The 26,423-nt window shown below is 32.5% G+C and overlaps 1 protein-coding gene across 3 annotated transcripts in view; it reads right to left on the bottom strand.

Moving 5' to 3' along the window:
- LOC141461664 (uncharacterized) overlaps positions 1 to 26,423 on the bottom strand; it is a 270,742-nt gene that overhangs the window by 11,879 nt on the left and 232,440 nt on the right. For all 3 annotated transcript variants that reach the window (XM_074142877.1, XM_074142875.1, XM_074142876.1), the window contains exon 5: positions 15,841 to 16,024. In XM_074142877.1, the coding sequence (XP_073998978.1) occupies positions 15,841 to 16,024 (184 nt within the window). The remainder of the gene's footprint in view (positions 1 to 15,840; positions 16,025 to 26,423) is intronic.

Raw genomic sequence — 26,423 nt, 5'->3', positions numbered from 1 at the left:
TAAACACCACCGTCCACGATACCTAATTGAGAGTTGGTTCTCCTCAACTGACAAAAGATCCCTGGCCGGGCAGTAGCGAAGCGTGGTTATTTCATCTGACTAGGCTATAGCCGGGTTAAATATTCAGGTTTAATATGAGTTAAACCTTCTTCTAACAAACTGCATCAAATATTGGAATTAACTGTATGATAATCATTTATGAGAACATGTTAAGAGTTGCCTCATTTAAAAAAAAAACTTCTAGTGAAATAAGTTATTTAGCAGAGAAATCTAAATAATATTTATCAATTATTTTTTACTGCTTTTAGAATCTTAAAGAAAGGTTACTAGTAGATCTTTTAGTAGTAATAATCTTTTGATGAGTAAAGAATGACGAAGATTCTATTAAAGTATCCGTTATGTTTTCGTTTTCAATTAAAGCCAATAACTCTGTCATATACATCAATAATTCAGTAAAAAACTAATTTTCATTTGCTACCTTATTATATTATACACGTAAAAAAAAAGGTTACACATAATCGTAAAACTATGATAAAATCGAGAAAACGGTGAATCTTTTCAGGAATATAACGAATTTTCTGACGACTGTAGAATAAAGTAGGTAGCCGTAATTCTAGTTTTTGGCTCCTTCAAAACTATCAAGCAGTACTCAAAACTACCTTGGACAAATTTGGAGGTGCAGAGAGGTTTTATAAAACGTTGGTTTAATTCTTGAACGTTCAGATTTTGGTTTATTCGTTCAGCACGTAGTTCTAATTTATTTTTTCTTTTCTATTAAACCCGAAATGTAGATCGTTATTAAAGCAATGTTTACCTTTTTTTTTCAAAAAATGTTTTCAGTAGGCTCAGCCTTGAACTGAATTTTGATTCCTAGTTATACGCTTTTGTTTCGAATTCTTTACATACAATTTTTGTTTTTTTAAAAAAGAAACCCGATTTTACCAATAATTTTAAGAAGGGATTTTGGGACATGAATTTTCTTCCTTCAAAGTACCATTTTATTATTGTAAACATTTAGTAAACAAATTAAGATTTCGAAGAGAATTTTTCAATAATATTAAATTATAAGAGAATGTTTGTTGTAAGTTTCGAAGATTGGACAAGCTTGCTTTAAGCACATGAGTCAGATAGCCCTAGCAAAAAAGTAGTTGTCGAACTGTTCTACATGTTCATTCACTGTACCTTTCCGTCAATGCCAACTGGTTTGAGAATAAGCCAGATGGGTTACTCTAGTACTACATCTATATTTGTAATGCTATGCTGCCTATGTAGCTTTCTTGTCGAAGGTCGCCGTTTGTAAATGGAGGCACTGAATGAATGGGGTCCAGCTTAGCCGTTTGCCTTCATTAATGTTCGCTTGTTAAAACTGAGGCAATACTAGGTTTAAAGTTTTTTTTTACTTCCTTTAAGTAAGACTTATAAAGAAATTATTGCAATTTAAACAGGAAATATCTGTTTTAATATTCCGAAGAAGTAGTATCCACGAATTGGTCAGCATTGGTTGTATTGGAGACGATAGATTAAAGTTTCGATTCAAATCAGTTAATCGCCATTTATGATAATGATTTTCTGAATCAATTTAAGATGATATTAATTGAAAATTAAATTAAATTCCCAATTTGATGGAATTTGGTTCATTAGAAGTGCCAATTTACGCTACAGACTTTTTCCCCTATTTTATAATGAGTTTTAAGCAAAAGATATTATGATTTCCTAAAGAAGATTCGTCTTTATTTTGAAGCAATTCGATGGCGAAAAGGAGGAAAAAATGGAATGTTAAGGACATTTTGGATGGAAGCGTAGAGAAGTTCGACAATACTTTAGCGAACTTTATGTTCGAGATGTGGTATAGATGTACTTTGCCGGGTGTTAGTGCAGATGAGAGATAGAAATTCCAGCCTACAGGACAAAAATGTTCGCACGAAATACTACAAGTGGTTTCACGGTGCTAAAGGTTTTAACGAAGTAAAATATTTTAAAGAAGTATGCAGTGGATCCCAAAATGGTATTACGAGATACTTGCAGCGCTTTCACAATCATCGATAAAAAAGAAGCACTCCTAATCGATCCAACTATCAGATATGAGCTGAAAAATGCAAAACTAAAAGGCGATCCTGGAACAGTAAGTAATATAACACTAGTATTTCGTGCAGAAGTTCGAGAGGTATCTCTGGGTTATATTGGAGATGAACAATTTCGAAGATAACTCAAGAATTCTTGGGACATTATGAGCATTTACCTTAGGTGATCTGCCAATCCTAGCACTGTCAATGATTATCGACTCTTTGGGTATTTTATACCATCATATCTATAGATAATAAGTACCATTCTTCTATGATCAAATCCAATCGACAAAACTGCCATTTTTGGTGTGACCTTCTGATTTATTTTATTCTTTAGTTTTACTTGTTTGAAACCATGGTATCCTAGAGGTTAAATAGCAGACTGAGTCTTAGCACCACCCCGGTGGAATCTGAGGCGGTTCATCTTGCACAACTTTAACTGCAAGTTTTGTTGTTAAAGAGCAAATTCTTTGCAATCATGCAATTAAAAACAAACTCTATTCACATTCGACATTAAAGGAGGTTATTTTACTGTTTAGGTTTGGATTGACAATCAAGAAGCAATAGGGGAAAGCATGAAGATTTATTCAATTTAAATTCCAACTACGGTAAAAAATTAATGTACGTAATATTAATTTGCCAAATATTGTTTGAACCCTTTTCAAAATAATATCGAAATACAAGAATATCTCTTCAATAAAAATAAAAAAATCTTTTCTGGTCAGTTCTTGGTAATATATTCCCTAACAGCTCGTAAGTGAAACACTATTTTTGAACAATGTTATATGCACTAGCGTACAGAAAAAACGTCGAATAATGTACGGCCGTGAACTGCAGCAATGTTAAGAAAGAAATGCTGCGCGTTATGGGCATACCAAGTTTTACTGTGGCATTACCATGTATACATAAACATGTTTTATAGACTAGTGTTTGATGGCTAGTAATTGTACTTGTTTATTCCACTGTGACTATTTGTAAATTACAACTAAATTTCTGTAATTATTATTTTTATTGTGTATAAATCGTAAATAGGTTTAATTTTTTACTTTATCTTCTTACACTTTGTATGAGGATGTATTGTTTTTTGTTGCAGTTTTTTTATTGAATTTTAGTTATAAACATAGTGCCCCTTTTTTGGTGGTACACTGAATTAACTGCATGTTTGTAAATAACTACCGCAATTCATGAACGAAAAATCACACAAAAAAAAAGTAGGAATGATATTTCAACGAATCGCAAACCAGGGGATACGTTAAGATTTCCTAACAAATTTTTTTTAAAACAAAATTTAATTTTAAATTCACAGTGAACTACCGGCCTCCGGACAGTGTTCTCTCTTAACAGACAACACTGTCTATCACCGAACAGTGACAGTGGTCAAAAAAAGTATTCATACACTAGTTATTTTACTTTATCTACTGAACTCTTGTTTCTAGGATGACTATTTCTTCAGCACTGAAATCGAAGATAGTAACAATGAATTTAATGCTCCCATTTTCTTTTATAAACATAAAGAATTGATTAAATAGCAGAAAAACAATTTATAAGTAATAGGGAACTTGAACCAAAAAACATAATAAAAACTGTACAGCACGGAGGAGGCTGTATGATGGTATGGGGCTGCATGAGTGCTGCGGGGAGAAAGAGAATTTGTCGTCTTCGACGGAGTTCTTAACGCTGAAAGGTACTTGGACATACTCCGCCATAATTTAAGCAAAAGTGCTCGTAATTAGGGGATCGAAAGCGCATACTTCTTTCAACAGGATAACGATCCTAAACATACAGCCCAAAAAAAACGAAGGAATGGCAGCTTTATAATGCCCGGAAACAACTTGTCACCCCTCCACAGTCTCCGGGTATAAACCCTATTGAAAATTTATGGTCTTATTTGGAGAGGAAAATTCGAAAATTGAAATGTTCTTCCAGAAAAGAGCTCATAACCAATTTAAAGAAATAATGGGCAGAAATCATATCTCAAGAGATACTAAACCTGGTGGAATCTACGCCAAGGAGGCTTCAGGCAATAACAAATGCAAAGGGATTGCTTACAAAATATTAGGTCTTTAGTTTTGCGTTAATTATAACATTCAGACTGAGTGTATGAATACTTATTTTGCATACAATAAATTATTTTTCTGCTTTTTAATCAATTCTTTATGTTTATAAAAGAAAATGAGAGCATTAAATTCATTGTTACTATCTTCGATTTCAGTGCTGAAGAAATAGACATTCTAGGAACAAAAGTTCAGTAGATTAAAGTAAAATAACTTAGTGTATGAATAATTTTTTTGACCACTGTATATTATAAATTACATTATATTATATTAAATTGTAACTGGGATATTGCCCTTTTTAATAAATAAATAAATAATTCTAATGATCAACAGTCTACATCTTGATATGTAATATTATAAGATGCAATTTAAAATAGTATGCTGTACAATTTCCTAAGTTTTAATTAATTTTTTTTTTTAAATTTGTACTTCTTCCAACTGTTATTAAGCGATATAATTAGCTAAGCGAAAGGAAAAATAAAATATTTAATAATTTTGAAAGGCAATATAAGTTTAAATCATTATATACTTTTTAAATTCTTCCCATGGAGCCTGTTTTGTTTTCACGTGTCTGCAATAACAGAACGCCACACATGTTCCATGCTGTCCCCTCTACTTCCTGGCCAATCTTAGGGGCCATTTTTGCTCTCAAAACTCTCATGCCCAAACTTTTATAGTTAGGAAGAGAAGTATTAAAATCTAGGGTTGAAATACACATACATTTTTTGTTTTTTCTCATTGCAATTATTGCTAATGCTAAAATATGCAAATATTATGCAATAAAGGTAAAATAAAAGTTAATTACCTTAGTAAAATGATACTAAATAAAGTATAAGATCTGGAATGAAATGTATGCGTATTTATCGATACTTATTTAAAAATATCGATATGAAATCGGACAGAATATCGATTTTAAGTGTTCACAGGAATTATCTAACTCTATGTTGAAGGTCTAGCAATGTTTGATTCAAATCAAGGCTAATGGAAGTATCAGTTTGTTGAAAGGTTTTTCCTCGTAAAAGGTTCGAATGATTTTAGGGTATAATTCTATAATTATAATAATAGTTTTACAGAATGAGTTTGTTTAAGTATAATTGTCGAATAGTGAATTAGGAAGACTTCCAATCTAATGTTCTATTTCAGTGCAATATATAGTTCTCTCACTGTTGTTAATAGTAAAGGAGATTTCAATGTTTTCATTAAATTTTAAATAAACAAAAAAAAGATCTCTGGAAATCTACCAGATTTTTCTTTATTGAAAAACTTCGTTTGTACTTTGCAATAACATAGATTACTTTAACCGGAATAATTTTTGTATTAACACTAAAATAGGTAAAATTCGATTAAATAAAGTTCTAAGAGATGAGTTAAAGTAGAGTTTCCCTGTGTGGTCTCATTTCATAAAATGTACGATCTTATAAACTCTATAATTAGCTAAACCCTGTAAAATGAAAATAATACGAAATTTTAGATTAGCTAAGAACTGTGTTTTTTTTTTTTTGTAACTAGAGTGATACATGTTATAACTGAGCTTCATTGATTTTTAAAAGTTGTCATCATTGTATTATTATTAGAAGTACAAATTGAAAAGACAATTATAAATGACTAAAAACTTTATTATTTTTTTTAAAAGAAAGATTTAATGGCAAAAAATTCTTATTTGCGCCCACAGAATGTTCGATTTCAAAATTCACAATTGAAGTAATTTATGACGGGCAGTATTTTATTAATTTTAATTATCCGCTTTTGAATATAAAAGTTGCACAGAAATAGTTCCTGCATTATTACAGAAAGTATTTATTTATTGCAATCAGGGCTAAACCTCATATACAAAGGAGTTTGAAATTACAATAAATATAGTAATGAACATTCAGAACGAAGATCACAGAAGAAACAATAAAATATAAACTAATTTGCAGAAAAATAAAATGAACTATCATTAATGGCATCGAAGTGAATAGTTTAAATTTCAAAGATTCTAGTCTAAGATTTTAAGCGTTCCTATTTAGTATTTTATTAGGTAAATAATTACACTGACTACGTAAAGTTCAGTCTTAGCTTAGTCTGTCCATAAGCAGCGCTGAAAATGAACATTTGAGAATCTCACTAACCTCAAATAACACAATAAATGTTGAGGTTATTTATTCTGTTAAATGAAACTATTAAATAACTCCCTAACTATTCAGCCATTTATATATGAAAACATTCTTTGTATTTGAGGCAAAGAATTACATTAACACTGTTTAATTTTTAGGCTTATATTCGACCTTATAATTGCAATCATAATTAACGCAGACATAACACAAATTAAAGTGACCTTAAATGGTGAATAACAATATATAACCAGCGATATTGGATACAAGCGAATCTGTTAAAATTTTTTGATAAATAATAACTACTGAAATAATATAAAAGATATTATGAAGAAAACTAAAAATTAAAAGAAATTTGAAGGGTGCTAGATAAGTTATATTACCCTTCAAATACCTGGTAAACTAACCCAAAGGCACTCCAAAGAAGACCCTAGAAAGGGCCAGTGTGCTGACAGTTGGGGATAACTAATTCCTGATGCCAACCAACAACACCCTTTTTCTCTCTAAGTCCCCAGAGAGGGTATGTACCCCTCCACCATAGAGATAAAGATGGTCATTTAAGGCAACTTGAAAAAAAGGACAAGCAATGGAAATCAAGTCAAATACTTCTATTTCCGCACTTTGGCATTAATTATATATTATATTTTTTAAAAATTGTGGTACTCCTTGCATTAAGAAATGCACATTGCCATGGATTTTGCTATACGTTCTGGTTTTTAAGACATTTAGCACACATCCAACAGTTAGATGATTCACTAAACAAGAAGGGGTCTTAAAACATTAAAAGTTTTAAATCAATTTTGAAAATTTCACACCATCTTTAATTAGAAGTAAAAGTAAATAAAAATAGTTTTTGACAGATCTCAGATCTTACGATAGTAAGAATTACTAAACAAAATATATCGTGCAATTTATAAATGTGAGTATAATTTGTTGCCAACAATTGAACATTGCTTTGTAATGTAGATATCATCTAGAATGGGCGAGCGAGTCAAATTGGACGATTGGAATCTTGGCACAGTTTAGCCTTTAATAATGGTTTTTAATGTCTTAGAAGAAATAAGTAAATAAATAAAAATAATTCGTAACGACAAATAACCATTACATGGGAATCTATGCTATTTATGTGTGCATTTGTGTGTGTGAGTTTATGTGTGCATGTTTGTGTTCAAGTTAACGTCCAGCTGTCATTGGCGTATACGGGCAGAGTTGCAATATGGTTTGTGCAACGCGTCTAAGGGCCTAAACATGTGGGTATCTAGTACTAGGTAACATTCTTAATTCTTAAGATGACTGATTTCCAGCAAAATTTGGAATTACTATGGGAATGTAGTCGTTACCATGGAAACCCTGTCATTTTATTTTTTAATAAGCAAAAGTATTTTTTCTAGTAGTAACTCCCTTTTTGGCTTGAGTGAAAATAAGTTTCATCAAACAATTATTAGTTGCTAAGAAAAATGGATTTGTTCTTGAAAATCCGTAAGGAGGAGTCCATAAAGAAGACAATGAAAGAAAAAACTATTGCAGTTTGTTTCTAATAGGTGAAAAAGGGAACGTAGAAATAGCTGGAAATAAAAAGGCGGATCGAGGCGCCACGGTAGCCGAGCGGTTAGAGGCGAGACCTGCGAAGCTAATATGTATTGTGGTACTGGGTTCGATTCCCGGTCTTTAGGCCTTGGATTTTATTTAATGGTTAACAAAAGAATTTTACAGTAAAGTATGTTTGCTAGTCGCCTCCGTCCACGACACCTAATTGGTAGTTGGACGTTAAGCCCCGCCTGAAAAAATAGGCGATTACTTTACTTTAAAAAGGCGGATCGACTAGCATGCTAAGCTTCCATAAATGAGAACATAGGGGCATCATACCATCCGATCCCCAGATTCTGTTAAAAAAAAAAAAAGTAACTCTGCTGAAGTGGGATCAGAAATACTCCAACACTTGGATCTTGACGAAGAAATCAAATGCAAGAGCAGACTAACAGCCAAAACTGGTCGCCTACTAAGAGAGAAGGGAATCTTTTGGTTCAACTCTCGTGAAACGAAAGCTGTTTTTAAGCCTAGCAGCCGAAGCTATAAGAGGATGTTAGTCTTATCAGGCTACAAGTCCTACCACTGATTCCCGATGCCAAGTGTGGGGTTCTATAAAGGGAAAACGTAACTGAAGAGAAGCTAAAATGAAACACTCTCTTGAAATGAAACTGAAACAAACACTTTTATAAGTGGAGAAAAAAAAGAAGAAAAACAAAGCATCTGAGAAAAGAAAATGGTAAAAAAAACCTTACATTTTATTTAACATGTTTACAAATTAATTTATAAACCAGCTCACTGAGAGCTTTACACACATTTTTACATATTCCAAAATTGAGTTCAATTCTACAAAAAGAGCTTGATACAGTCTTGGGTTACAGTCTTCTTGAAGCTGTAGGCTCGCCAAGGTGGTAATGGCTGCAGTGTGTGTGAAGGTTGTGGAAGAAGTTGTCTGTTAGTTTGGTAATTCACACTTAGACCAAGCTAACAGACAACTTCTTCGACACCCAACACTGTGTTGTAACAGTTAATAAACCTTAAACTTAAGTACTTATAGTATTAATTTATAATATAAAATCACAGGAAAAGTATCTAAAAAATAATGCTTAAAATCCTTTCAAGAAATGTCCCAAGAATGGTTGACTGCAAGAACGGTATACAGATGCACTGGCCAGGCATAGAGTCAATATACGAATCATTCAGTTTTGTTTTGACGATAATAATTTCAGGAGAGATTATTTGGAGTCAAACAGGCAGTTAGAGACTCTTCTAGTTTATAAATTTTAATAAAATATTGCCAATTTAGTACAACCTATGCCATCTAGCGGATATTTTGGTAACAAACTGAAAGGAGAATTTTACTAGCAAAAACCCAAATATTATCTGGTTATGGTCGTAAAAGATGATAGCCCAAAAAGGTTTCAGATCATAATGGAGAGGATATGCCCGTGTGATAATTATTAATAGTAAATTGCAGTTATACTGTTCTCTGCTGGACTACCAGTGAAGGTTCTTAATTAAAAATTGTGTTAAAATTTTGGCCCAGCTTCAAACAAGAAATTTACACAGTCTTATATGGACCAACTTAACTTGTATGGAACATTCAATCTCATTACACATGCAATTTTAATAAATTTAGCGTACGATAAGTTCACACCTTATTAGAAAAAAAAATAAAATACAACTTTCAACATCAAACATAGAGTACAGTTGGGATTTGTACAATTAGCAACAAATAAAATTAAAGCAAAATTTAATTTCAACTAATAGTGTTTTATTAAACTCAAAAAAATAAACTTAATAAAAACAGAGACATAAAAGAATGATAATTTAAACTCTTGAAGATTTTCTTCGTTGTATTTACTATTGTAATATCCATTGCAAGTTTGTTCAATTCAATGGCCAGTACGTCATTTTATTTATTTAATTTTTTATGATTTAAGGCGCGTCATCGAAGGAATCAATAATTCAAAGTAATCTCGAAAGCTTTACGTCACTGTATAATTTACAAGTTACATTCAAGTGTAACTGTATCATTGTTGCAATCGTACATTACAGAATTTAAAGGCATTTAAAGGTGACGGTGAACTTAATCACAACCGCTTGCAGAAGCAATACTAATACTTCTCCTTCTAGAACAAAAGCTCGTTTTTCTTTTAGTAGTTTTACGAAAATATTTTTACCTGTAACAGTTAGTACATTGGTGACTCCAATAGCTTTGAGTGGTTACAATTTTGAATTTGCAATTTAGTACAATACAAGATTTGGTCAGAGTGAGCAAAAAACTTTTCTCTGGTTTTCATCCCAGCATTGTGGGACCTAGCCATATTTTTAATTCTTCGCTGGGAAAACAAACTCTGAATTGTGTTCAGCCAAATAGAGTAATAATTAATTTTATTTTGTATTCAGCTTAGAAGTGCTATCATTGGCTAGCTTCAACACTCTTTATTATATTTTTTTTGTTTGCCTGCTTATCACTAATACTAGATCTCGACTTTTAATGTAGTTATATAATATTATACAAATTAAGAAACATAAGTATTACGCAGCATTCCAAGCTGAGGAAAATAAAACGTTTAACATTAAAACAACTCTCAGAATATAGAAAAATTCAAAAATAAAAAATATCTGAAGATATATGAAATATTTAACAGAGGGACAAAGTCTAATAAAATTTACTTAGGTCTTCATAATTGTGGACAAACTTTCCAATAAGACACAAGTAGTCTTATTGTTGTCTTTTTTTTTTTTTTTTGCCTGGAGCAAATAGCCTCTAGTTTATTATAATTTGTTAATCTATTTAAAATAAAATGAAAAAAAAAAAAATTAGAAATAATCTTCTACATTTTTAATATTAGATAAAATAAAATTAGAATAAGACAATGTCAAAGGAGGGGTTTGGCAGGCTGTCAGAGACCGCTTGATCGAAATCCAATCCGTTACGAATCGTAGCTGCTATATTTATAAGCTGCTTGTTATAAAGGGGTAGCGTTCTCATCCATCAATGTCCATCATCATGACACTAACCTTCCACTCGCCCCCCAAACATCGTGTATACACACACATAAATATATATATATATATATATATATATATATATATATATTCAGTTGCTTTACTCTGATATTACTTATACCAACGTCTGATGTTGCACTAAACTGACTCTTTAGTTCCTAAATTATTTATTTATTACTATCTCATTCCGTTTAACTTTAGATATAATTTTCTTACATTAGAATGTTTACTTCAATACTATTCAAAATTCTTTCACCCTTTAAAAGAAAACAATCAGGCGTAACAAAGTCACAAAGTAAAGGATGACAAACTCTTTTCTACAATTATTTTTTCTCTTTTATTTATTTTTAAAGACTACGAATTTAATAGTTTTTTTTTAGTTTGTTTATAAGGAAGGTTATATTTAGTTTTTCTGCTTTTATTATTTGTTATTATTTTTTATGATTTAAGGCGTGTCAACATTTGAGGTTATTGGCGCCCGGAGCTTTTTTCAGTGCACAGCCCGGCCTCCGGACAGTGTTCTCTCGTTACAGAAGAGAACCGCGAGTGCTTTACATTGAATTGTTTAAAATTAATCTCAATTTAAAGATAATTTTTCTCCATAATATGACAATTACTTTTAGCAGTATGTTAGACTAGATTTTTTTCAGATTGTCCTCCATTAATTAAGAGTTGTGACTGTAGAACATGCACAACGAGCTCCGTCCGAGGACGCGCTTGATGGTTTATTAGATGTCAGCCGAGACTAATGCTAGTCAAAGCATAGAAACCTTTTAACGTAAGCCGCCACCTTAGTCTTTTTTTTTCTAATCTCGAGTTACCTTCAGATATATTAAACATTTTATTAATTTTGCTGACAAATTTTGGAAATGCACTTTCAAAGAAACGTTTTAGAGTGCTGTTCCCCCACTGAACATTATATAAATTCTTGAACTATTCATTGTACTCTGAAGATACCTACAAAAAATTGATTAAGTTGCAGTACCTTGTGAGTATCTCGGTATACTCGGTAGTATCCAGTTCTTAAATAATAATTAAAAACTCAAAATTTTTTCTAGTATCTTATTTTAGTTTCATTAAAATTTGTTATTTAACTAACTAAAATAAAACCTGAAAGAATTAAATCTATGAAAAAACCTCATCAAGTTAAATTTTGTTTTACTTAAAACCACAATATCCGTAATTAACTAGCAACCCGCGCAGATCCCGGGTTCGAATCTCAGCTGCCGGCCTCTTAGATTTTCTTTTCCTAGGAGCTTCTTACAGCTCCACTGTTCGGTGATAGACAGTGTTGTCTGTAACAAGAGAACACTCTCTAGATAACCGGCAGTGCACTGATAAAAAGCTCCGGGCGCCAATAACCTAAGATATTGACGCGCCTTAAATCATTAAAAAGAAACAAAAACAATTTAGGGAAACAAAGAAGCTAATTTCTAACATAAAGTCAATTAAAGTGAAATTATTAAATTATATATCAAAAAGGTTTAGAAATGAATTTAAATACTTCTTGTAGAATTCAAATTAAAGAATTAACCAACACTAAAGTAGTCAAGCGTAGCATTAATAATAATTCGTAAGTAATAATTAGATAATAACATGCTATTTTCGTGCAATAATATAAATTATAATTGAAATTTTAAATAAGTAATTGATAAGAAAGACTTACTGTGTATTAGAATATCCAAGTCCATCAGCATCTCAGTAGATCACCAGTCCAATAGCACTTGACACTATTTAAAATAATTCACACTATTCGCACTAAAACTGTATATCACGCACTAAATATAACTTAAACACAATTTATAAAATAGAATTTCACTTTAAAACGCACTAATATTCACATAAAAATCACGTTAATAAAGAGACACGACTAACGAGTTAAAGATGGCCGCCGGTAACTGGCCAGCTGATCAGCTGGTAAAGGAAGGTTATCTAAGCTGAGCTACTTTTATTATTATTATTATTATTTTTGTATTATTTTCTTTTTTATGCCATTCAAAATATACCAAAATAAAATGTAATTAGTGACTTTTTATTTTGGTATATTTTAAACTGAAAGAAAATTAAAGTCAACTGTGTGTATACACCAGATTTTTCTTTGTCTTTTTATTAAAGTCGACTTTAAAATAAATCGATGAAATAAAATCCCTAATTCACTATTTACATTTTATTTTAATCATTTATGAATGAAAGATTTAAAAATGAAAATGAAAAATGAAATAGATTAGCTAAGCGGTTAGCGTATCGGTCTACCACGCGGAGATCTCGGGTTCGAATCCAGCTGCTGGCCTCTTAGATTTTCTCTTTCTAGGAGCTTCTTACTGCTCACTTTCCGGTGAAAGGACAGTGTTGTCTGTAATGAGAGAACACTGTCCAGAGGCCGGCTGTACACTAAAAAAAGCTCCGGGCGCTAATAACCTTAGATGTTGACGCGCCTTAAATCATTAAAATAATAATAATAATACTGATCACTAAAGCACAACTCATCGATTCGTAAAGTAGCTTGAATTTCTATCGATAAGTTAGGAAGGAAAAAGGGCGATTGAACAGTGTAGCCAGTCATTAAATACCGAAAGAATTTTGAGTCATATTTAATCTTTAATTATAAAAGACGTGAGTTCATCAACAAAAAATTAAAACAGTAAGAGCCTAGTGTGTGTGTTAGTTAGAGTAACAAAATGATAATGCCAGTAGAATGAATTGAAAGCAAAGCTGTAATTTATGCCAAGTTAATTGTAGAAAAATAATGAATGTTTTTACATTAATCAGTGCTCTCTATACAATAGACGTACATTAACACTCCGGCTTCATTGTGTCGCCCAGAATAACAATAAAAATAATTACAGTTTAATCAGTGTTGTTTGTCTCACAGCTTCAATATTACTGAAGAGATTTCTAAATACATCACTCTAAATGCTTAAATCATTTACTTTTAGTTTTGGTTGGATGTGATTAAATGCTAGAAGCTTGGGAGATATTAAAAAACTAGTCAAAAAAAATATTAAAATGTCCTTTTGATTTTTAAAAGACAATTTTTACTAAATTTTAGAGTTTATCATAAACAATATAAATTTATTGTTGTCAAAAGTTTTACATTTCGACCAAAGTAAAACAATTTCAGCGCATATTAATTTATACAGCGCTAATTGCTGTTAAAATATATTATTAATTATAAACCGCTAGTTAATATAATATATATAATATAGTATACATATTTTAATATAATATTAATTACAAAATTTTTTCATGTTTAAAATGGTTGTATTGTTCGTTTAAAAAGCTGTAAAATTTACTTTTACAAGTAAGTAGTATACAGGGTGTTCATTTTAAGACGGCTCAAATGCATTTAATGCTTAAACGGTTGATCTGAGCGAAAAATGGTAGAGGAAAAATTTGTTGCCCGTCACCTCTAGTTTCAGAATATGTGACTTGATTTTAGATTCCTGCCCGCATATTAATAAAAATACTAGCTTTACTGCCTTCGCAATATTTTTAGTAGAAAGGGGATGAAAAAATACATAAAAATGGCCTATAGCGTGCTCTTCTTTCTCTTTGATAACAAGTTAAAAAATTGAAATATGATTAATAAATACCAGATTTTGAAATGATCTAGCACCTTTAATTTTAAAGATATCGAATTGCGGTTTCCGGTTTATTTCATAACTTTTTATACTCTTTAAAACTGTGTATATGAAAATGGGGGTCAACTGCAAACCCACACTTTTGGTCGCGCGTCAGCCACGTATGCGAGCAGGAATCTAAAATCAAGTCACATATTATGAAACTAGAGGTGACGGGCAACAAATTTTTCCACTACCATTTTTTGCTCAGATCAACCGTTTAAGCATGAAATGCATTTGAGCCGTCTTAAAATGAACACCCTGTATAATAAGGTAATATAAATTTAGATAACCATAAAAAAAATGTTTAAACTTTTTGATCTAACCAGTTGAACAATGTTAAGAATGAATGAATATTTGGTTTATAATTAGCAACCAAAACTGGTTATAATTAGTTAGGAAAGCAAACTTAAGCAAAACAATTCCCTAAAGAGAGATAAGTACGGTATTAGGGTCAAGAAAATGCGCAGAAACAATTGAAATATTGGGTCAACCTATTGAGGACTGTTTTAAAAACCTTCTCTTAACGGTATAAAAAGTAACAATTTTTGGAAAAACGAAGATTTATCACCCCAAAAACTAGAAACAATCCGACGCAGTTATCTGGTGTTGAATTATTTACACCAAATTCACAAAAATGGTATTAATTAAAGTCAACTCCGCAAAACGCAAATAATCGAAGAATTGTTCTCCGTAAGTTTATTTATTTTTTTGGCTAGATAAGCTATTCACCTGGAATCCAAAACTTTGACTAAAACAGAAATTAATTTAAACAAACTTCTTTCTAGATCACTTGGCCGAAAATCTTAACTCTTAATTTGGTAAATAAAAGCGATATTTATATCTCATAAAAACCTCGTGCACTTACGGATGCGAGGTTTAGAATTCCCAATTCCTATTCAATCATTCCAGTACCTCCCTTCCCCAAAATCATCCATCCATTGCTCTGTACTAAACTTCTAATCTAACCTTCAACAATGACCTTAAAATCCATTATGTCCACCAGTTAATATCATCCAACTATTCAAATTAATTACAAAATTCTAACTTCTTTAATCAAAGACGTATCTCTGCCAGATCTCCCAGAAGATTATATCGCTACTGTCTTCAGTTTCCGCTAATTCCAACTAAACTACTAGCCCATAATAAACTGAAAGGAATCTTAAATACCTTCTCATCTTCTTAACAGGCTATTTAAGCTAAATGACTTTCAGTGCATTCAGTCCATGAACAGACAAGACAGAAGATACACCAACCCTCTAATGATGTAAAAACAGTATATTGTAAATTAGCCTTGAAGATGACCTAGTCGCTAGGGTCGAAAGCTCGGCATAATAAAGTTTATAATGACTGAAACTGGCATCAATTTTTCATACTTTGATTCAGTCACCACAAATAATGACCAGTAATTATAATCTATATCATGCGCATGGAATTGAAAACAAAAATAAATCGAATTTCGACTTACTGTGTCCTAAGCGTAAATGCTGCCGAAGTAATCGACGAAGGTAAGTGCAGTCCTTTGATTATTTCTTGCCATAATTTCTTGTTAATGACGTCGACAAGGCCACCTCTTTGGATAACCAAATTGTACAATTCATATAGGTCCAACACTGATTTCGCCATTATCGGTAGCCTGTTTATTGGTGTACCTGTAACATAAATTTTTGCTATAAAATTTTCATATTAATATTAAATTATATGTTTTTATTAGCAATATCTTTAGATGTCACAAAGCTAATTTGAAAAGAGTACAATATAATTAAAAAACAAAAAACTAGAAAAAAAAAAAAAAAAAAATCGACTAGCTAATCACCCAGTGTTGATACTATTTCACTTAAATCTCTCAAAATATCGCGAGGTTAAATCCGTCAAAGGCGCTTAGGAGGATTATCACAAAGTCCACAAGATGAGATGCGACAAACAAGAAAATTTTGAAGATAGGTTAGAGATTAATAGGATCTAAAAAGGAAAAGAATTATTTGGGGTATTTGACAATTGTTAGGTTGGACCAATAATTAGGAGTGTTAACTACATTTTCTAAGGGGACTTTTTGAGTTGTAAGGATTAGATAAGCTGTTGATTAGAATGCTTGATTGAATAAATGCAATTTTAAAGAAGATGATGACTTTACCAAGTGCATGCTTCCCCCCCCAAAAAGGTAATAAATTCAGTTCAGCCCAAGAAGATATTGGACTAACAACATTGCTAAATTTTTCCAAACGTCTCCATCAAGAAATTTGTTGACGGATTTGTATTTCCTCAGTGTATGGTAATTATTTAGTATATTCTTGAATATACAGATTGGCATGTATTACAGGATAAGTCCCATACAGTTCACTATATTAAGAATGTAAAGTATAGAAAAATCCTTATGGGACTAGTTGGTAGAAGTCGAAGGAATCAGCATTGCCAACTGTTTTATTAAATGGAGGGGAATGTAGAAGATGGATTCTTATTGGCTGGCGCTGTGCCCCCACTCTGGCAATCTTAATTGATATGCTGCGGAGGCCGCAGGCTTGTCGTGGCAGACATACTATTATCTCCATTGAGTAAATAGCAGAGCCGGCTGAAAATGGCCACTAAAAATGAACATAACTCCCAGTATATTCAAGAATATACTAAATAATTATAAAACTACATAGTATTTATTATAATTGGACTTAATTTCAATTACGTTCCCACTCCAACGAGGGCCAATAAGGTACAACTTTAGTGGCCAGCCATTAGTAAGTCTCTCCATTCAAACAAGTATTCTCTGTGCGGTACTAGATAGCAATTTGCTAAAACCAATTTGTAAAGTCCGGACTTCCGATTAATCGATTTCACATTTTCTAGAATTTGAACTCATTTATGTTCGATTTCCTTTCGATACTTATTGGCAGCTGCCTTCTTCTTCGCTTGAGGCTTAGAGGCTTGATGCCTCTGTCCAGGCTTCTCTAACCAGGAATAGCCTTGCTCATCCCAGTCATGCTACGTCTTTCTTTTTGACCTTCATGATTCTCCAATGTCTTCGTTTTACTCCTTTCTAGGTTTGCCTCTGTAGTTCCGAACGGCTAAGCCTTCTTTAATTGCTTAGGCTTCAACGTATTATACTCGTATCTCTGCTGCTTCTTTTCCATTATTCTTTATATTTAATGTGTGCAGATTGTAGTATTGAAAAGGATAATAAAATCTTCCGTGATATAAATATCTAGTGTGACTTGATTCAATGTTTGTTTTAGAAAGTAGAGACATCTATCTTGTGAAGTGTACGATGTTCAACTTTAAGTCTGGGGATGCGCAAGAAACGGAGTTTGTCTGTAGCAACCAGCAAAACAGAAGCACTCTGTAGGAATTAAAAAGCCTAAAGTGAGAACTTAAAAAGTTATGTTTTTGTATTATTAAGAATAAAAAGCTACACGAAGATATCATGGAATAAAAGCCAAACGCCGCACTAACCGATGTAGCTGATGGACAACTTGGTTTGCTTCATGCCATGGCTTCAAATACCACGGAACAGTTGGGACTGAGATAAATGCTAGTGGGTGTTAATAGATGCCTGTGCGCTTTACAAAAAGAGTTTTTTTGATGTCAGGAAGAGGAGGAGACGGTCTCTCACCTGTTGTTCGATTGTGTTGCAATTGAGCGGCTGCGCTACGATGTCTTTGGAACTTTGAGCCCAAAGGAGATTGTTGCGCAAAAAGGACTAGTAGGGAAAGTCCTCAACCTCTTTAGGAGGAGAGAGTTCGCTTACTAGAACTGGCACGATAAGTCTCTTGCGGCTGCGGTGCCGTGGGGCGTAGGTCCCGTCCCATCTACTATTCTAATTCTAGGTCATGTTAAAAGAAAAATTGAAAAAGTTAATTGAGTATGCTATGGACTTGGGAATGAAAAAGGAACTGAGAAAAATAGATACCCATAAAAGAGGGTGATCAATAGTAGATAAATGCAGAACTAAAAGGGGCAATTACACGATGATGAAGACCTAATACCATTTATTAATGAAGTGGTAGAGTCTCAAGTGTGTGGAAAAAATGGAAGCAAAAGAGATTACAGGGGCATGTTGTACAGCGAAGACCGGGAAGACTTCTCTTCAGATGGTTTAGACGATGTAAAGGAGGAATATTAGGAATTGGAAGGCAAGGGCGATTACAATGATCAGCTCCGTACAACAAATTCTAAATTTTTATTACGGTGTTACGAGAATGTCGTCTGGAGTCGCACCAATTATTTTTTTCGCTAAATTCCATTTTAATAATTTCAATATTAATGAATTTTATAAACCTATATTTTATACCTTCTAGTTTTTCGGTGGTATATTAAGTCTAAAAAGGTTATTGTGCATACCGTCTATTTGGAAAGTTGGGCAAGGCTGATAGATCTACAAAGAAAGGAACCAGATCAATGCCTTAGGTCATTACGAGACTGGAGAAGACCTATGGTTAGTTCTACGAGTTGGAGCTTAGAATTGGTTCAGGATTGGTGAGCACAGAATGGGAAAGCATGGCGGAGGAATACAGTTGGAAAAGTTTGTACTAGCTGAAAGCGCGAATGAATATATTGTATAATGTACATTTTGAAAATAACGGGTACGTCTCTATTGGAATAATTATTAAAAAAAGATAAATTTAAAGAACTGCAAATGTTTCTAAAAGAGTTATTACAGCTGCAGGCGGAATTTATAAAACGGCATGGAAGCTGTTGGCTGAGTTCGCTTCAGGATATTTGACCAGAATATGTGAAAGGTGACTCTAAATAATAATAATAAAAAAAATATTAAAATGTACAAGAAGATGTACAGCCTAACGGTTATACTAAATAATGGATAAAAGAAATAAGTTAAAAAAAAAAAATTGAACAAAATGGAACAAAAAGAGCTAGCAGCACGTACCTAAAGGTTGTGTTTGTTGGTGGGGTGTTAATTGAAACGGTCTAATTAGGAGAGAACTAATGAGTCGTAAGCCAGTTCTACACTGGCTTCCGATCAAAGACATAGCGTTATATACACAACTTATATACAGTCATTAACCGTCATCCGCACACTAAAACATGCACGCATTCATGCACATATACATACATACACACACGGCCGCATCGCCCTATACAACTTTGCCTTAATTAATTTCTGGAGCTTGGTTGTCTTTTGCTTGGTTTGGTATTATCGTTGGAAAATGTATTAACGCTTCGATAAACAGTCTTATCAATCTATTGTCATTCTAGCTTCAATTTTTTTTTTTTTACAAATAATTCGTCCTTCTTCATTTTTTTTTGTATTTTTTCCTTGTTTTGTGCAATCGTACTTACACAAGCGATTAATATAATCAGCATTACAATTTTTTTAAATCTGTGTTTACCTGGCAGCGTAATACGCTTACCAATTACAAGGTACGCTTGGAGACCAGTATAGATCACATTGAATACGAAGTTATTAAGAGAATTTTAAACTGGTGGTCCAGGGTTTTTTTAGATGGATGACCAAAGATTGCCAAAGATTTGTATGAAGAGGTTAATTTCTTTAGATCCCAAGTAATAATTAAAATATAATTTAACTCGTTTTGGTGCTCAACAATTTCTTGAACCTGGTAGTAAATCCTGTTCAATTAAATAATGTTTTGGAAAAAAGTCTGAAAACACAATCTCTCAGTTGATATATCTTTTGCTTTAAATTCTAGTTTTCATTCTTAATACAGGAGTGGTCGAAACTTCGGGAAGTGATTCAGCAGCTCAAATGCAACCAAAAATATTCTCTTCACTTTGGCCCAATTCTTAATAGTGTCCAAGATATTTGCATTTTTATCTTTTCCGTCGATATTCGGGTTTTCCACCATAAAAACGGCCGTAACTTTTCTATCCTTTATCCTACAACAAATTTGCTCATTCCAATCGAAAGAGCATTAAATTTCCTATAAACCTGCTTAAACCAGAGCCTCAAAACGTTTCTTATAAACAATGAAATTTTTACTTTAATGTCGTAAAAAATTCGTTCTCGATGATTTTGGTTAAAATTTTCAACTGTATTTATTCAATAATTAATGAATCAAGGAGTCACCCAATTACAGGAAAAGTTGCGCATTTGTTGAGCTTCAAGATCATATGGATTTTTTTTTTGGTTTTTAATAAAACCCTACCCCGAACAGAGGGGTGTAAATGCAGAAAACAGGGGATTTTACGTCACTGACAACTTTGTTGAAAAAAACCTCCATTATGTCATTAAAATAAGTTGCAAAAACAATTGTAGGACAACTATGTACTGCGTTTTATTGCTACTTTATTTTTTACTGACGCAAAATAGGGTGGATAGACAAATTATGTAGTCTTGCTAGAAAGCAATATTATTCCAAATGATCCGAACCATAAACATCATTTATGGACTATAAATGATGACTATATCTTTACTTCTACAAGGAACACAAGTGACGCATTGATATGTTCAGCAACATTTTGCTGAACACAATTTGAACAACATTGCACTAGACTAGAAGCTGGTTCTTTTTTTAGCTAATTATTCATTAAGATATTCGTAAAATCTCGCACCAATTTGGCAGCTAAAGGATAATGTTTTTAGCGGTAAACCCTTCATGATATACCCCACCTTAATATCCCAATATCTCCATAGTGTTCCAGATTGAAGTACAGAAAATATATTGTATAAACGTCATACCAAATCTCTGTTACGGTGGGTTCTACGTGTATACTCGTTGTGAAAAATATAAAGTTGCCATTAACTATAAAAACTCGAAATTTTAATAAAATACAATAAGAATATTATTTGGTGGGATGTTTCCTTTATCTTACCAATAGAACTGCCAAGTATTTTATACTGAGGGAGGTGGTGGGAGTCAGCCAAATGATAAGTGGTAGATACATGTTTGGTTTCCGCATTAGAGATTAGGGAATTAGCCACACAAATAGAAGCTCTCAACCCTTGTGCAATGCCCGTTTTTACCTTAGATAGAGGATCATACCTCAGTACGAGCATGATTTCATTTTGCACAGAATTCAAAGCTCTTTTCTTCCTTGTAAAAGCTCTTGCGCCCCTAGTTAACTGGGCAATGCGTAGTGAAGCTGTGCAAGATTTTGAATTGTAATCTCAAGCCCCAGAAATTGCAGAAAAAATGCTTGCAGTGACTGTTATAACGTTGTAAACTTTTGGTTGTTTTGCCCCTGCGTTCGACGTTGTATACACGTCATTGTCTGATTTTAATTCCGCACACTGTGAGAGTTTTTTTTTTTTTTAAACTAAATTCCACGCTTAACTGGTTTTACAGACAGAAAAAAAAATACTCATATAAATTTAAAAAAAAAGTAACTTATCTCAGTTGTAGAAAGCCAGGCTCAAATTAAGATAATTGCATAGATAGAGTACTCAAAATAGTTTTGAATCTAAAGATCACTTCAACAAGATAAAAGCACAATGTAACCTCACTTTAACAAAGAAATAGCTATTGCTAATGTAATATAGTAATAGTTATGGTTTTATGCAATAATTCTACGCGGTTGGTTGAAATAACCCCCGAAGGCGTTATAATACCGATGTCTAGCTTCCCCACTCTTGGTAGTTTCTGCTCCATGGAGCTTTGTAACCCTAAAGAGGAGTTACGAGGAAACAGAAGAGAAGTTGGGGGTACCTATTGCCTTCCACATAACATATTATTAGGCCTCCATAATCGTGGAGCAAATAAAAAAAATAAAATAAAACCCGAATTCCCCCCCTGACGGGTGAAAAACCATGGTTCTTTTTAACTATTCTCTGCCCCCCTCCATTTATAGCAGTGATCGGACTGTATAACCTACTCTTTTTTTTTTTTGTTTCCGAGTTAATTTTATTTTTAGTATTTATAGGCGGCGCTTCAGTAAATTTGGTTTATTTATTTTATTTTTGCATTTATTTATTTTTCTTTACCCATGACCCCGTCCAGGTTATAGAACTGAAACCCTTGTAGGTACCCTATAGGTTTTTTTTTTTAAGTATATAGCTCATCCATAAAAATATACCAATCTTTTTCATAATATTATCTGACACGCGAAGATTGTAGGATAGACTGGGATGTGTTTGTGTTTATTGTCCAGTGTGTTTGTAACGACGACTAGAAAGGTTATGGTAGTTCTAAGAAAGCCAGGCATAACTTACCTACACATATATCTATCTATATATATCGGGTCTACGTAGACAGATTGAATTAGTGGTTTGTAATATAGCACCTTGGCACACTGCATGTAATGCCCAGAACGTTAGGCAAATTCCCTTTCATATGGATGATTTTTATTTTGGTTGATATATTCAACTGGATTTATTATATTATCTACGTTAAATTGTGTATAACATTATTATTTTGGATTTTCTGTCCATATGTGAAAGTAATTTTCTTTTTTTTCTCGCTACAGTTTTCATGTTTGTAATATTTGGCATTAAAAATGTTCTTTTTGGGTCCAGCTTTCAGATCCTCCTTTACAGAAGTCATCATGACTTAAAAGATACAATTCTTTCGTACCCCATTTACAAACACTACACTCACCATTCTCATAAATATCCACCAATCATGTGAAGTAATCAGGAAACCTAGTTTTAATCAATTGTGAGATAGAAACTTAGTTGTGAAGTCGAATTATTTACAAAAAAAAAATAAAACCTGATTTATCAACCTCTATTGATACTTGAAAAAACCTGAAACCTTTCTCAGCAACGAAACTCAATTACTGCGCACCAAACCACATTTTCAAATAGTATTTTAGTAATTCTTTATAATGTTTTAGTAAAAGATGTATTGGTTACAGGCACAAATTTGTAAGCGCATCATGTTATCTGTTGTCTAAATTTTAAATAAAATGCCCTATATAGGCTGTTTATTGAATGTAGTATAAATTCTACACATATTTTAATAAGACTATGGCAAAAAAAAGAAAAGTTGTTTAAAATAATAGATCGTACGATTTAAAATTAAAATAAGACTAACTAAGACTCTGTAAATTAATTAAAGAAAAATTAATGCGACATTTGAATTACAAATCTTATTACAAATAAATATAAATTAAATATCATAACCTTAAACTGTGCACTTTAATCTTATAAAGCAAATAATATTTACAAGCAAAAACAACTAACCTGTAAATAACAAATAAAACCAACTAAATAATTTTATGCTCATTAATTTAAAATATTTAACTGCTCTAGACAAACTAACTCGTAACAAAACACTTTCTAAAGACCAACGATGACCGGGTTAGTGGAAATTACCGATTGAATTGAATTCGAAGGATGCCCTGTTTATTTTTTCATTGTCATTTCAGCCTGCGAGGAGGTTTTTGTCAGAACCGTAGTACTGAGGTAACTATTAAAATTTTATGAAGTATAAAATTTTATGCATTAGATGAAATGGCAGGGTTTCATACTTTGGCCGGTAAAAGATATATCTATATATCTAAAACGATCTTTTTAGATCTAGGAAAATCGATTTTAGCGATGTCCTGGAGAGGGATGCAAAGATTAGGGTTTTAACTTGAAGTTGATTGTGTGCTAAAAGATTTTGACAGTTAAGTACTGAGACATACATGATATGCAGGTAGAATTGACGCAAGAAGATTCAATAAGATCAGACGCCAATACTGAATTAGTTGAATATCAGGGCAAAAGTTTTGTGAAAGTGGTTAAATTGAGGGGATATAAATAGAGCGGGTAGTTAGTGGAGGGTATGAAGACTAGAATTGTGACCATTTGTAAAGACTATTAATAAGCGGGGTGTCAGAGGCCCGCAGCAACGTCACTCGAGACCAGCTGAGCCAGTCCTTTTCAAACATCAATTAATGTGGCCACATCCATTTCTCTAACTAATAAATATCTTTAAAATAAATTCACATTAATAATTAATTATAAGTATTGATTAAGAATAGACTACCATACGATGCCAACTAGCGAACTCGCAGCAGATCCATCATTCATTTCAAATTATGTATATATATATATATATATATATATCACAGAATTGTTAAATTCCAACGAATCTAGCTTTTTAAAAAACTTGGAATTCTAGTAATGCTTTTAATGTACCTTAATTCTAAATATATGGTAGCTTTGCTCGTATTAGTGTAGCGAGAGAGGGGCGGAAGCCAATACTTTACTATAAACAATTTTTTTTCTAACAAATAAAAAGTAGTCATATACGGGATTCGATCCGGGGAACTCCCACTCACAAAGCCACGCTCTTGACCACTAGACCAACACCCGCCTCGAATTATTAAAAGATTAATTTCATAAAACACTGTTCGTCCATTACTTTAAACAAAGTAGCATTACAATCCGATTTAAATGCTACATTACTGGCAAATCTCAAGAGAATAGCAGAACTTTCAGATGCTGCCAGCAATTAGTTGATATCGTTGAGGAAATAAAGCAGTGACTTTGCTACGGGTTCCATGATTTTTGTGGGATGGAATTTGGAGCAGCTCAATCTTACAGTTCGCATGCCAATATCCACTAACCAACTCTTAAAAAAAAAGAAGATTGCCACCAGTTTGAGGAAATTGAGAGGGCAATGTGTCCATCTTGACCCCCAAAGAAACGGCTGCCAATGGTCCTGGCGATAAGCCGGTGCAGCAGTATACTTTAGGCTCATCACTTTTGGCCATGATTTACTGCCCCCATTATCATCTCCATTGAACTGATGTAGCTGATTTGCCCAAGGGTCTGCTGTGCAAACTGGTGGTTTAGGCACAGTTCATCCTGACGACGTCAACAAGGAAGGACCACTTTACCGAATTAAAATATTTTTAGCGATTTGCAAATCCTAAATTACAAAGAAATTTGTAAACTGAGGTAAGGGAATCGTATAGACTGTTCGGTTCAGATTTACTCGCACTTTTTATGGTCAAAAACCTCTTCGCAGGCTGAAATGACAATGAAAAAATAGCCCTGGGCATCCTTCGAATTCAATTCAATCGGTAATTTCCATTAACCCGGTCATCGTTGGTCTTAGAAAGTGTTTTGTTACGAGTTAGTTTGTCTAGAGCAGTTAAATATTTTAAATTAATGAGCATAATATTATTTAGTTGGTTTTATTTGTTATTTACAGGTTAGTTGTTTTTGCTTGTAAATATTATTTGCTTTATAGGATTAAAGTGCACAGTTTAAGGTTATGATATTTAATTTATATTTATTTGTAATAAGATTTGTAATTCAAATGTCGCGTTAATTTTTCTTTAATTAATTTACAGAGTTTTAGTTAGTCTTATTTTAATTTTAAATCGTAAAATTTGTTGTACAAATATGTACGATCTATTATTTTTATGGTTGAAATAACTAAATCTTTAATCTGATAAATAATAATTTAAAAACACGATCTTTTGAACTTATTTTTAGTACATTTTGAAATTTAACGGTTATGAGTAACTGTAATAAAACTTGTATTAAAATTCTCCTACCGGACATGATTATAGAATTGGTCGTCAGAACCAAAAAAAAAGAAGTGTAATGTTGAAAAACACGTAACTATGACATTTTTCCTCTATTTCTATAAAAGATAAAATTTCCAAATTTTCTTTAAAATATTGGGCAAATCCTCGTATATAAGAGTAATTTTGTAAATAATGTATTGAGAAAAACTATGCTGAAAATGGGCAAAAACAGCATTTTCATCCATTGATCTCGTTCTTGTTTTACATTCTTGCATTTTTTTTTGTTTCTTGATTTTCTGTGAACAACTTTTAGAACTGCCATAATTGCAGTGAGATATTCTTGGTGCGTTACAAACAAGTGCATTTTCAGATTCTTAGGACAAGAAACATGACTTCTGGATGAAAATGTAATCAGAAAATCCTGCGGAAATACAGCACCTCTTTCTGAACAGGGATAACAGGAAATAAAACAAAAACAACTATTAACTAAAAAGCAAACAAATTGATTAAGAAAAGAAAGTTATTGATGGGTACTTGAAGAGCTTGGAATCATCAGTGGCTGTTCATCATGACAATCATTAATCAATTGCACCCTAAAGCAATACAAGTACCCAAGTAACTTGTGTTTATTACTTCCAAACGGCTATACACAAAACTCTTAACTGCAAACCCTTCACATCT

Source organism: Rhodnius prolixus, unplaced genomic scaffold (assembly GCF_049639745.1).
Source record: "Rhodnius prolixus isolate KJV_2025 unplaced genomic scaffold, Rpr scaffold_12, whole genome shotgun sequence".
NCBI lineage: Eukaryota > Metazoa > Arthropoda > Insecta > Hemiptera > Reduviidae > Rhodnius > Rhodnius prolixus.
The sequence above is the reverse complement of the archived record's forward strand: the minus strand, read 5'-3'. Positions and strand labels throughout refer to the sequence as shown.